This window comes from Petromyzon marinus, chromosome 73 (assembly GCF_048934315.1).
Source record: "Petromyzon marinus isolate PM22_M1 ecotype Great Lakes invasive population chromosome 73, UKy_Petmar_22M1.pri1.0, whole genome shotgun sequence".
NCBI classification, from domain to species: domain Eukaryota; kingdom Metazoa; phylum Chordata; class Hyperoartia; order Petromyzontiformes; family Petromyzontidae; genus Petromyzon; species Petromyzon marinus.
Window position 1 is genome coordinate 1,878,304 of NC_133739.1, and position 14,730 is coordinate 1,893,033.

Sequence of the window (14,730 nt, forward strand, 5' to 3'; positions counted from 1 at the left end):
CTACACCCTGTCTACACCCTGTCTATACCCTGTCTACACCCTGTCTACACCCTGTCTACACCCTGTCTACACCCTGTCTACACCGTGTCTACACCGTGTCTACACCCTGTCTACACCGTGTCTACACCCTGTCTACACCCTGTCTACACCCTGTCTACACCGTGTCTACACCCTGTCTACACCCTGTCTACACCCTGTCTACACCCTGTCTACACCGTGTCTACACCCTGTCTACACCCTGTCTACACCCTGTCTACACCCTGTCTACAACCTGTCTACAACCTGTCTACACCCTGTCTACACCGTGTCTACACCCTGTCTACACCGTGTCTACACCCTGTCTACACCCTGTCTACACCCTGACTACACTCTGTCTACACCCTGTCTACACCGTGTCTACACCCTGTCTACACCCTGTCTACACCCTGTCTATACCGTGTCTACACCCTGTCTACACCCTGTCTACACCGTGTCTACACCGTGTCTACACCCTGTCTACACCCTGTCTACACCCTGTCTACACCCTGTCTACACCGTGTCTACACCTTGTCTACACACTGTCTACACCGTGTCTACACCCTGTCTACACCGTGTCTACACCCTGTCTATACCGTGTCTACACCCTGTCTACAACCTGTCTACAACCTGTCTACACCGTGTCTACACCCTGTCTACACCGTGTCTACACCCTGTCTACACCCTGTCTACACCCTGTCTACACCCTGTCTACAGCCTGTCTACACCCTGACTACACCGTGTCTACACCCTGTCTACACCCTGTCTACACCCTGTCTACACCCTGTCTACACCCTGTCTACACCCTGTCTACACCGTGTCTACACCCTGTCTACACCGTGTCTACACCCTGTCTACACCCTGTCTACACCGTGTCTACACCCTGTCTACACCGTGTCTACACCCTGTCTCTCATATGTCTCTAATGTGCCACTGATGCTGATGAAGCCACTGCTGACGATAATACTGCCGACGAAGCCACTGCTGACAAAGCCACTGCTGATGAAGCCACTGCTGACGAAGCCACTGCTGACGAAGCCACTGCTGATGATGCCACTGCTGACGAAGCCACTGCTGATGAAGCCACTGCTGATGATGCCACTGCTGACGAAGCCACTGCTGACGAAGCCACTGCTGATGATACCACTGCTGACGATACCACTGCTGATGAAGCCACTGCTGACGAAGCCACTGCCGACGAAGCCACTGCTGATGATACCACTGCTGATGATGCCACTGCTGATGATGCCACTGCTGATGAAGCCACTGCTGACAATACCACTGCTGACGAAGCCACTGCTGACGATGCCACTGCTGATGAAGCCACTGCTGATGATGCCACTGCTGACGAAGCCACTGCTGACGAAGCCACTGATGCTGATGAAGCCACTGCTGACGATACCACTGCTGACGATGCCACTGCTGACGAAGCCACTGCTGATGAAGCCACTGCTGATGAAGCCACTGCCGACGAAGCCACTGCTGACAATACCACTGCCGACAATACCACTGCCGACAATACCACTGCCGACAATACCACTGCCGACAATACCACTGCCGACGAAGCCACTGCTGATAATGCCACTGATGCTGATGAAGCCACTGCCGACGAAGCCACTGCCGACGAAGCCACTCCCGGCAGTGACGATGTCGGTGCTGACGCCCGGCAGCTGTTGCCCCCGCAGACGCCGCTGCCGTCGTCCAATCACGCGGAGCCTCTGGCGATGGCGATCCCTCCGCTCGCGCCGCTGACGGCGACGATGAAGCCGGCGCCGCCGCCGCTGACGGCGGAGGAGGAGGAGGAGGAGGTCGGCGCTTATCACCCCGGCGGAAATCTACGGATGGCGGCGGTGGTGGCGGTGGTGGTGGCGGCGATGGCGAGGAGCTGAAGCAACTGGACCTGGAAGATGACATCAGAGCCGGTGAGTTATCGAATCACACACTGACTAGCGGTGAATCACAGACTAACTAGTGATGAATCACACACTGACTAGCGGTGAATCACAGACTAACTAGCGGTGAATCACACACTAACTAGCGGTGAATCACAGACTAACTAGCGGTGAATCACAGACTAACTAGCGGTGAATCACAGACTAACTAGTGATGAATCACACACTAACTAGCGGTGAATCACAGACTGACTAGCGGTGAATCACAGACTAACTAGTGATGAATCACACACTAACTAGCGGTGAATCACAGACTGACTAGCGGTGAATCACAGACTAACTAGTGATGAATCACACACTGACTAGCGGTGAATCACAGACTAACTAGCGGTGAATCACACACTGACTAGCGGTGAATCACAGACTAACTAGTGATGAATCACACACTAACTAGCGGTGAATCACAGACTAACTAGTGATGTATCACACACTGACTAGCGGTGAATCACAGACCAGCTAGTGATGAATCACACACTAACTAGCGGTGAATCACAGACTAACTAGTGATGAATCACACACTAACTAGCGGTGAATCACAGACTAACTAGCGGTGAATCACACACTAACTAGCGGTGAATCACAGACTAACTAGCGGTGAATCACAGACTAACTAGCGGTGAATCACAGACTAACTAGTGATGAATCACACACTAACTAGCGGTGAATCACAGACTGACTAGCGGTGAATCACAGACTAACTAGTGATGAATCACACACTAACTAGCGGTGAATCACAGACTAACTAGCGGTGAATCACAGACTAACTAGTGATGAATCACAGACTAACTAGCGGTGAATCACAGACTAACTAGTGATGAATTACACACTAACTGGTGATGAATCACACACTAACTGGTGATGAATCACACACTAACTGGTGATGTATCACACACTGACTAGCGGTGAATCACAGCCTAACTAGTGATGAATCACACACTGACTAGCGGTGAATCACAGACTAACTAGCGGTGAATCACACACTGACTAGCGGTGAATCACAGACTAACTAGTGATGAATCACACACTAACTAGCGGTGAATCACAGACTAACTAGTGATGTATCACACACTGACTAGCGGTGAATCACAGACCAGCTAGTGATGAATCACACACTAACTAGCGGTGAATCACAGACTAACTAGCGGTGAATCACACACTAACTAGTGATGAATCACACACTGACTAGCGGTGAATCACAGACTAACTAGCGGTGAATCACAGACTAACTAGCGATGAATCACACACTAACTAGTGATGTATCACACACTGACTAGTGGTGAATCACAGACTAACTAGTGATGAATCACACACTAACTAGTGATGAATCACACACTAACTAGTGATGAATCACACACTGACTAGCGGTGAATCACAGACTAACTAACGGTGAATCACACACTAACTAGTGATGAATCACACACTGACTAGTGGTGAATCACACACTGACTAGCGGTGATTCACACTAACTAGCGATGAATCACACACTAACTAGTGATGAATTACACACTAACTGGTGATGAATCACACAGTAACTGGTGATGAATCACACACTAACTGCTGATGAATTACACTAACTGGCGATGAATCACACACTAACTGGCGATGAATCACACACTAACTGGTGATGAATCACACTAACTAGTGATGAATCACACACTAACTGTCGGTGATTCACACTGACTAGTGATGAATCACACACTAACTAGCGATGAATCACACACTAACTAGCGATGAATCACACACTAACTGGCGATGAATCTCGCACTAACTGGTGATGAATCACACACTAACTTGTGATGAATCACACACTAACTAGTGATGAATTACACACTAACTGGTGATGAATCACACACTGACTAGCGGTTAATCACACACTAACTAGCGATGAATCACACACTAACTGGTGATGAATCACACACTAACTGGTGATGAATCACACACTAACTAGCGATGAATCACAGACTAACTGGTGATGAATCACACACTAACTAGTGATGAATCACACACTAACTGGTGATGAATCACACACTAACTAGTGATGAATCACACACTAACTGGTAATGAATCACACACTAACTGGTGATGATTCACACACTAACTAGCGATGAATCACAGACTAACTGGTGATGAATCACACACTAACTAGTGATGAATCACACACTAACTGGTGATGAATCACACTAACTAGCGATGAATCACACACTAACTGGCGATGAATCACACACTAACTGGTGATGAATCACACACTAACTAGCGGTGAATCACACACTAACTAGCGATGAATCACACACTAACTAGTGATGAATCACACACTAACTGGCGGTGATTCACACACTAACTAGTGATGAATCACACACTAACTGGTGATGAATCACACACTAACTAGTGATGAATCACACACTGACTGGTGATGAATCACACACTAACTAGCGATGCATTACACACTAACTGGTGATGAATCACACACTAACTGGTGATGAATCACACACTGACTAGTGGTGAATCACACACTAACTAGCGATTAATCACACTAATTGGTGATGAATCACACCTTAACTAGCGATGAATCACACAATAACTGGTAATGCATCACAGACTAACTGGTGATGAATCACACACTAACTACTGATGAATTACACACTAACTGGTGATGAATCACACACTAACTGGTGATGAATCACACACTAACTAGCAATGACTCACAATAACTAGCAATGAATCACACACTAACTGGTGATGAATCACACACTAACTGGTGATGAATCACACACTAACTAGTGATGAATCACACACTTACTGGTGATGAATCACACACTAACTAGTGATGAATCACACACTAACTGGTGATGAATCACACACTAACTGGTGATGAATCACAGACTAACTAGTGATGAATCACACACTAACTGGTGATGAATCACACACTAACTCGTGATGAATCACACACTAACTAGCGATGAATCACACACTAACTGGTGATGAATCACACACTAACTGGTGATGAATCACACACTAACTAGCGGTGAATCACACACTAACTAGTGGCGAATCACACACTAACTAGCGATGAATCACACACTAACTGGCGGTGATTCACACACTAACTGGCGATGAATTACACACTAACTGGTGATTAATCGCACTAACTAGCGATGAATCACAGACTAACTAGTGATGAATCACACACTAACTAGTGATGAATCACACACTAACTAGTGATGAATCACACACTAACTAGCGATGAATCACACACTAACTGGCGGTGATTCACACACTAACTGGCGATGAATCACACACTAACCGGCGATGAATCACACACTAACTGGTGATGAATCACACACTAACTAGCGATGAATCACACACTAACTGGCGATGAATCACACACTAACTGGTGATGAGTCACACACTAACTAGCGATGAATCACACACTAACTAGTGATGAATCACACACTAACTACTGATGAATTACACACTAACTGTTGATGAATCACACACTAACTGGTGATGAATCACACACTAACTAGCAATGAATCACACAATAACAAGTGATGAATCACACACTAACTGGTGATGAATCACACACTAACTGGTGATGAATCACACTAGCTAGCGATGAATTACACACTAACTGGCGATGAATCACACACTAACTGGTGATGAATCACACACTAACTAGCGGTGAATCACACACTAACTACTGATGAATTACACACTAACTGGTGATGAATCACACTAACTGGTGATGAATCACACACTAACTAGTGATGAATCACACACTAACTGGTGATGAATCACACACTAACTGGTGATGAATCACACACTAACTAGCGATGAATCACACACTAACTGGCGATGAATCACACACTAACTGGTGATGAATCACACACTAACTAGCGATGAATCACACACTAACTAGTGATGAATCACACACTAACTACTGATGAATTACACACTAACTGGTGATGAATCACACACTAACCGGTGATGAATCACACACTAACTAGCAATGAATCACACAATAACTAGCGATGAATCACACACTAACTGGTGATGAATCACACACTAACTGGTGATGAATCACACACTAACTAGTGATGAATCACACACTTACTGGTGATGAATCACACTAACTAGCGATGAATCACAGACTAACTAGTGATGAATCACACACTAACTAGTGATGAATCACACTAACTAGTGATGAATCACACACTAACTAGCGATGAATCGCACACTAACTGGCGGTGATTCACACACTAACCGGCGATGAATCACACACTAACCGGCGATGAATCACACACTAACTGGTGATGAATCACACACTAACTAGTGATGAATCACACACTAACTGGTGATGAATCACACACTAACTGGTGATGAATCACACACTAACTAGTGATGAATCACACACTAACTGGTAATGAATCACACACTAACTGGTGATGAATCACACACTAACTAGCGATGAATCACAGACTAACTGGTGATGAATCACACACTAACTAGTGATGAATCACACTAACTGGTGATGAATCACACACTAACTAGTGATGAATCACACACTAACTAGCGGTGAATCACACACTAACTAGCGGTGAATCACAGACTAACTAGCGATGAATCACACACTAACTGGTGATGAATCACACACTAACTAGCGATGAATCACAGACTAACTGGTGATGAATCACACACTAACTAGTGATGAATCACACACTAACTGGTGATGAATCACACACTAACTGGTAATGAATCACACACTAACTGGTCATGAATCACACACTAACTAGCGATGAATCACAGACTAACTGGTGATGAATCACACACTAACTAGTGATGAATCACACACTAACTGGTGATGAATCACACTAACTAGCGATGAATCACACACTAACTGGTGATGAATCACACACTAACTGGTGATGAATCACACACTAACTAGCGGTGAATCACACTAACTAGCGATGAATCACACACTAACTAGGATGAATCACACACTAACTGGCGGTGATTCACACACTAACTAGTGATGAATCACACACTAACTGGTGATGAATCACACACTAACTAGTGATGAATCACACACTGACTGGTGATGAATCACACACTAACTAGCGATGCATTACACACTAACTGGTGATGAATCACACACTAACTGGTGATGAATCACACACTGACTAGTGGTGAATCACACACTAACTAGCGATTAATCACACACTAACTGGTGATGAATCACACCTTAACTAGCGATGAATCACACACTAACTGGTAATGCATCACAGACTAACTGGTGATGAATCACACACTAACTAGTGATGAATCACACACTAACTGGTGATGAATCACACTAACTGGTGATTTATCACGCACTAACTGGTGATGAATCACACACTAACTGGTGATGAATCACACTAGCTAGCGATGAATCACACACTAACTAGCGATGAATCACACACTAACTAGTGATGAATCACACACTAACTACTGATGAATTACACACTAACTGTTGATGAATCACACACTAACTGGTGATGAATCACACACTAACTAGCAATGAATCACACAATAACTAGCGATGAATCACACACTAACTGGTGATGAATCACACACTAACTGGTGATGAATCACACTAGCTAGCGATGAATCACACACTAACTGGCGATGAATCACACACTAACTGGTGATGAATCACACACTAACTAGCGGTGAATCACACACTAACTACTGATGAATTACACACTAACTGGTGATGAATCATACACTAACTGGTGATGAATCACACACTAACTACTTATGAATTACACACTAACTGGTGATGAATCACACACTAACCGGTGATGAATCACACACTAACTAGCAATGAATCACAATAACTAGCAATGAATCACACACTAACTGGTGATGAATCACACACTAACTGGTGATGAATCACACACTAACTAGTGATGAATCACACACTTACTGGTGATGAATCACACTAACTAGCGATGAATCACAGACTAACTAGTGATGAATCACACACTAACTAGTGATGAATCACACACTAACTAGTGATGAATCACACTAACTAGCGATGAATCACACACTAACTGGCGGTGATTCACACACTAACTGGCGATGAATCACACACTAACCGGCGATGAATCACACACTAACTGGTGATGAATCACACACTAACTAGTGATGAATCACACACTAACTGGTGATGAATCACACTAACTGGTGATGAATCACACACTAACTAGTGATGAATCACACACTAACTGGTAATGAATCACACACTAACTGGTGATGAATCACACACTAACTAGCGATGAATCACAGACTAACTGGTGATGAATCACACACTAACTAGTGATGAATCACACTAACTGGTGATGAATCACACACTACCTAGTGATGAATCACACACTAACTAGCGATGAATCACACACTAACTGGTGATGAATCACACACTAACTAGCGATGAATCACAGACTAACTGGTGATGAATCACACACTAACTAGTGATGAATCACACACTAACTGGTGATGAATCACACACTAACTGGTAATGAATCACACACTAACAGGTCATGAATCACACACTAACTAGCGATGAATCACAGACTAACTGGTGATGAATCACACACTAACTAGTGATGAATCACACACTAACTGGTGATGAATCACACTAACTAGCGATGAATCACACACTAACTGGTGATGAATCACACACTAACTGGTGATGAATCACACACTAACTAGTGATGAATCACACACTAACTGGCGGTGATTCACACACTAACTAGTGATGAATCACACACTAACTGTTGATGAATCACACTAACTAGTGATGAATCACACACTGACTGGTGATGAATCACACACTATCTAGCGATGCATTACACACTAACTGGTGATGAATCACACACTAACTGGTGATGAATCACACACTGACTAGTGGTGAATCACACACTAACTAGCAATTAATCACACACTAACTGGTGATGAATCACACCTTAACTAGCGATGAATCACACACTAACTGGTAATGCATCACAGACTAACTGGTGATGAATCACACACTAACTAGTGATGAATCACACACTAACTGGTGATGAATCACACTAACTGGTGATTTATCACGCACTAACTGGTGATGAATCACACACTAACTGGTGATGAATCACACTAGCTAGCGATGAATCACACACTAACTGGCGATGAATCACACACTAACTGGTGATGAATCACACACTAACTAGCGGTGAATCACACACTAACTGGTGATGAATCACACACTAACTGGTGATGAATCACACACTAACTAGTGATGAATTACACACTAACTGGTGATGAATCACACACTAACTGGTGATGAATCACACACTAACTAGCGATGAATCACACTAACTGGCGATGAATCACACACTAACTGGCGATGAATCACACACTAACTAGCGATGAATCACACACTAACTAGTGATGAATCACACACTAACTACTGATGAATTACACACTAACTGGTGATGAATCACACACTAACTGGTGATGAATCACACACTAACTAGCAATGAATCACACAATAACTAGCAATGAATCACACACTAACTGGTGATGAATCACACACTAACTGGTGATGAATCACACACTAACTAGTGATGAATCACACACTTACTGGTGATGAATCACACACTAACTGGTGATGAATCACACACTAACTAGTGATGAATCACACACTAACTGGTGATGAATCACACACTAACTGGTGATGAATCACAGACTAACTAGTGATGAATCACACACTAACTGGTGATGAATCACACACTAACTCGTGATGAATCACACACTAACTAGCGATGACTCACACACTAACTGGTGATGAATCACACACTAACTGGTGATGAATCACACACTAGCGGTGAATCACACACTAACTAGTGGCGAATCACACACTAACTAGCGATGAATCACACACTAACTGGCGGTGATTCACACACTAACTGGCGATTAATTACACACTAACTGGTGATTAATCGCACTAACTAGCGATGAATCACAGACTAACTAGTGATGAATCACACACTAACTAATGATGAATCACACACTAACTAGTGATGAATCACACACTAACTAGCAATGAATCACACACTAACTGGCGGTGATTCACACACTAACTGGCGATGAATCACACACTAACCGGCGATGAATCACACACTAACTGGTGTTGAATCACACACTAACTAGCGATGAATCACACACTAACTGGCGATGAATCACACTAACTGGTGATGAATCACACACTAACTAGCAATGAATCACACAATAACTAGCGATGAATCACACACTAACTGGTGATGAATCACACCCTAACTGGTGATGAATCACACTAGCTAGCGATGAATCACACACTAACTGGCGATGAATCACACACTAACTGGCGGTGATTCACACACTAACTGGCGATGAATCACACACTAACCGGCGATGAATCACACACTAACTGGTGATGAATCACACACTAACTAGCGATGAATCACACACTAACTGGCGATGAATCACACTAACTGGTGATGAATCACACACTAACTAGCAATGAATCACACAATAACTAGCGATGAATCACACACTAACTGGTGATGAATCACACACTAACTGGTGATGAATCACACTAGCTAGCGATGAATCACACACTAACTGGCGATGAATCACACACTAACTGGTGATGAATCACACACTAACTAGTGGTGAATCACACACTAACTACTGATGAATTACACACTAACTGGTGATGAATCACACACTAACTGGTGATGAATCACACACTACTAGTGATGAATCACACACTAACTGGTGATGAATCACACACTAACTGGTGATGAATCACACTAGCTAGCGATGAATCACACACTAACTGGCGATGAATCACACACTAACTGGTGATGAATCACACACTAACTAGCGGTGAATCACACACTAACTACTGATGAATTACACACTAACTGGTGATGAATCATACACTAACTGGTGATGAATCACACACTAACTACTTATGAATTACACACTAACTGGTGATGAATCACACACTAACCGGTGATGAATCACACACTAACTAGCAATGAATCACAATAACTAGCAATGAATCACACACTAACTGGTGATGAATCACACACTAACTGGTGATGAATCACACACTAACTAGTGATGAATCACACACTTACTGGTGATGAATCACACTAACTAGCGATGAATCACAGACTAACTAGTGATGAATCACACACTAACTAGTGATGAATCACACACTAACTAGTGATGAATCACACACTAACTAGCGATGAATCACACACTAACTGGCGGTGATTCACACACTAACTGGCGATGAATCACACACTAACCGGCGATGAATCACACACTAACTGGTGATGAATCACACACTAACTAGTGATGAATCACACACTAACTGGTGATGAATCACACACTAACTGGTGATGAATCACACACTAACTAGTGATGAATCACACACTAACTGGTAATGAATCACACACTAACTGGTGATGAATCACACACTAACTAGCGATGAATCACAGACTAACTGGTGATGAATCACACACTAACTAGTGATGAATCACACTAACTGGTGATGAATCACACACTACCTAGTGATGAATCACACACTAACTAGCGATGAATCACACACTAACTGGTGATGAATCACACACTAACTAGCGATGAATCACACACTAACTAGTGATGAATCACACACTAACTGGTGATGAATCACACACTAACTGGTAATGAATCACACACTAACAGGTCATGAATCACACACTAACTAGCGATGAATCACAGACTAACTGGTGATGAATCACACACTAACTAGTGATGAATCACACACTAACTGGTGATGAATCACACTAACTAGCGATGAATCACACACTAACTGGCGATGAATCACACACTAACTGGTGATGAATCACACACTAACTAGTGATGAATCACACACTAACTGGCGGTGATTCACACACTAACTAGTGATGAATCACACACTAACTGTTGATGAATCACACTAACTAGTGATGAATCACACACTGACTGGTGATGAATCACACACTATCTAGCGATGCATTACACACTAACTGGTGATGAATCACACACTAACTGGTGATGAATCACACACTGACTAGTGGTGAATCACACACTAACTAGCAATTAATCACACACTAACTGGTGATGAATCACACCTTAACTAGCGATGAATCACACACTAACTGGTAATGCATCACAGACTAACTAGTGATGAATCACACACTAACTAGTGATGAATCACACACTAACTGGTGATGAATCACACTAACTGGTGATTTATCACGCACTAACTGGTGATGAATCACACACTAACGTGATGAATCACACTAGCTAGCGATGAATCACACACTAACTGGCGATGAATCACACACTAACTGGTGATGAATCACACACTAACTAGCGGTGAATCACACACTAACTGGTGATGAATCACACACTAACTGGTGATGAATCACACACTAACTAGTGATGAATTACACACTAACTGGTGATGAATCACACACTAACTGGTGATGAATCACACACTAACTAGCGATGAATCACACTAACTGGCGATGAATCACACACTAACTGGCGATGAATCACACACTAACTAGCGATGAATCACACACTAACTAGTGATGAATCACACACTAACTACTGATGAATTACACACTAACTGGTGATGAATCACACACTAACTGGTGATGAATCACACACTAACTAGCAATGAATCACACAATAACTAGCAATGAATCACACACTAACTGGTGATGAATCACACACTAACTGGTGATGAATCACACACTAACTAGTGATGAATCACACACTTACTGGTGATGAATCACACACTAACTGGTGATGAATCACACACTAACTAGTGATGAATCACACACTAACTGGTGATGAATCACACACTAACTGGTGATGAATCACAGACTAACTAGTGATGAATCACACACTAACTGGTGATGAATCACACACTAACTCGTGATGAATCACACACTAACTAGCGATGAATCACACACTAACTGGTGATGAATCACACACTAACTGGTGATGAATCACACACTAGCGGTGAATCACACACTAACTAGTGGCGAATCACACACTAACTAGCGATGAATCACACACTAACTGGCGGTGATTCACACACTAACTGGCGATTAATTACACACTAACTGGTGATTAATCGCACTAACTAGCGATGAATCACAGACTAACTAGTGATGAATCACACACTAACTAATGATGAATCACACACTAACTAGTGATGAATCACACACTAACTAGCAATGAATCACACACTAACTGGCGGTGATTCACACACTAACTGGCGATGAATCACACACTAACCGGCGATGAATCACACACTAACTGGTGTTGAATCACACACTAACTAGCGATGAATCACACACTAACTGGCGATGAATCACACTAACTGGTGATGAATCACACACTAACTAGCAATGAATCACACAATAACTAGCGATGAATCACACACTAACTGGTGATGAATCACACCCTAACTGGTGATGAATCACACTAGCTAGCGATGAATCACACACTAACTGGCGATGAATCACACACTAACTGGCGGTGATTCACACACTAACTGGCGATGAATCACACACTAACCGGCGATGAATCACACACTAACTGGTGATGAATCACACACTAACTAGCGATGAATCACACACTAACTGGCGATGAATCACACTAACTGGTGATGAATCACACACTAACTAGCAATGAATCACACAATAACTAGCGATGAATCACACACTAACTGGTGATGAATCACACACTAACTGGTGATGAATCACACTAGCTAGCGATGAATCACACACTAACTGGCGATGAATCACACACTAACTGGTGATGAATCACACACTAACTAGTGGTGAATCACACACTAACTACTGATGAATTACACACTAACTGGTGATGAATCACACACTAACTGGTGATGAATCACACACTACTAGTGATGAATCACACACTAACTGGTGATGAATCAAACACTAACTGGTGATGAATCACACACTAACTAGCGATGAATCACACACTAACTGGCGATGAATCACACACTAACTGGCGATGAATCACACACTAACCGGTGATGAATCACACACTAACTGGTGATGAATCACACACTAACTAGTGATGGATCACACACTAACTGGTGATGAATCACACACTAACTGGTGATGAATCACACACTAACTAGTGATGAATCACACACTAACTGGTAATGAATCACACACTAACTGGTGATGAATCACACACTTACTAGCGATGAATCACAGACTAACTGGTGATGAATCACACACTAACTAGTGATGAATCACACTAACTGGTGATGAATCACACACTAACTAGTGATGAATCACACACTAACTAGCGGTGAATCACACACTAACTAGCGGTGAATCACAGACTAACTAGCGATGAATCACACACTAACTGGTGATGAATCACACACTAACTAGCGATGAATCACAGACTAACTGGTGATGAATCACACACTAACTGGTGATGAATCACACACTAACTAGCGATGAATCACACACTAACTAGTGATGAATCACACACTAACTGGTGATGAATCACACACTAACTGGTAATGAATCACACACTAACTGGTCATGAATCACACACTAACTAGCGATGAATCACAGACTAACTGGTGATGAATCATACACTAACTAGTGAT

General features: G+C 42.8%; 1 protein-coding gene across 3 annotated transcripts in view; it reads left to right on the forward strand.

Annotated features, from left to right (window-relative positions):
• The window catches only part of LOC116958156 (zinc finger MYM-type protein 3-like), a 266,666-nt gene that overhangs the window by 39,041 nt on the left and 212,895 nt on the right, over nucleotides 1-14,730 (forward strand). For all 3 annotated transcript variants that reach the window (XR_012930617.1, XM_076055902.1, XM_076055903.1), the window contains one exon: nucleotides 1,701-1,937. Coding sequence is in view for 2 of the 3 variants with exons in the window: in XM_076055902.1 (XP_075912017.1) it covers nucleotides 1,701-1,937 (237 nt within the window). In the remaining variant the exon portion in view is untranslated. The remainder of the gene's footprint in view (nucleotides 1-1,700; nucleotides 1,938-14,730) is intronic.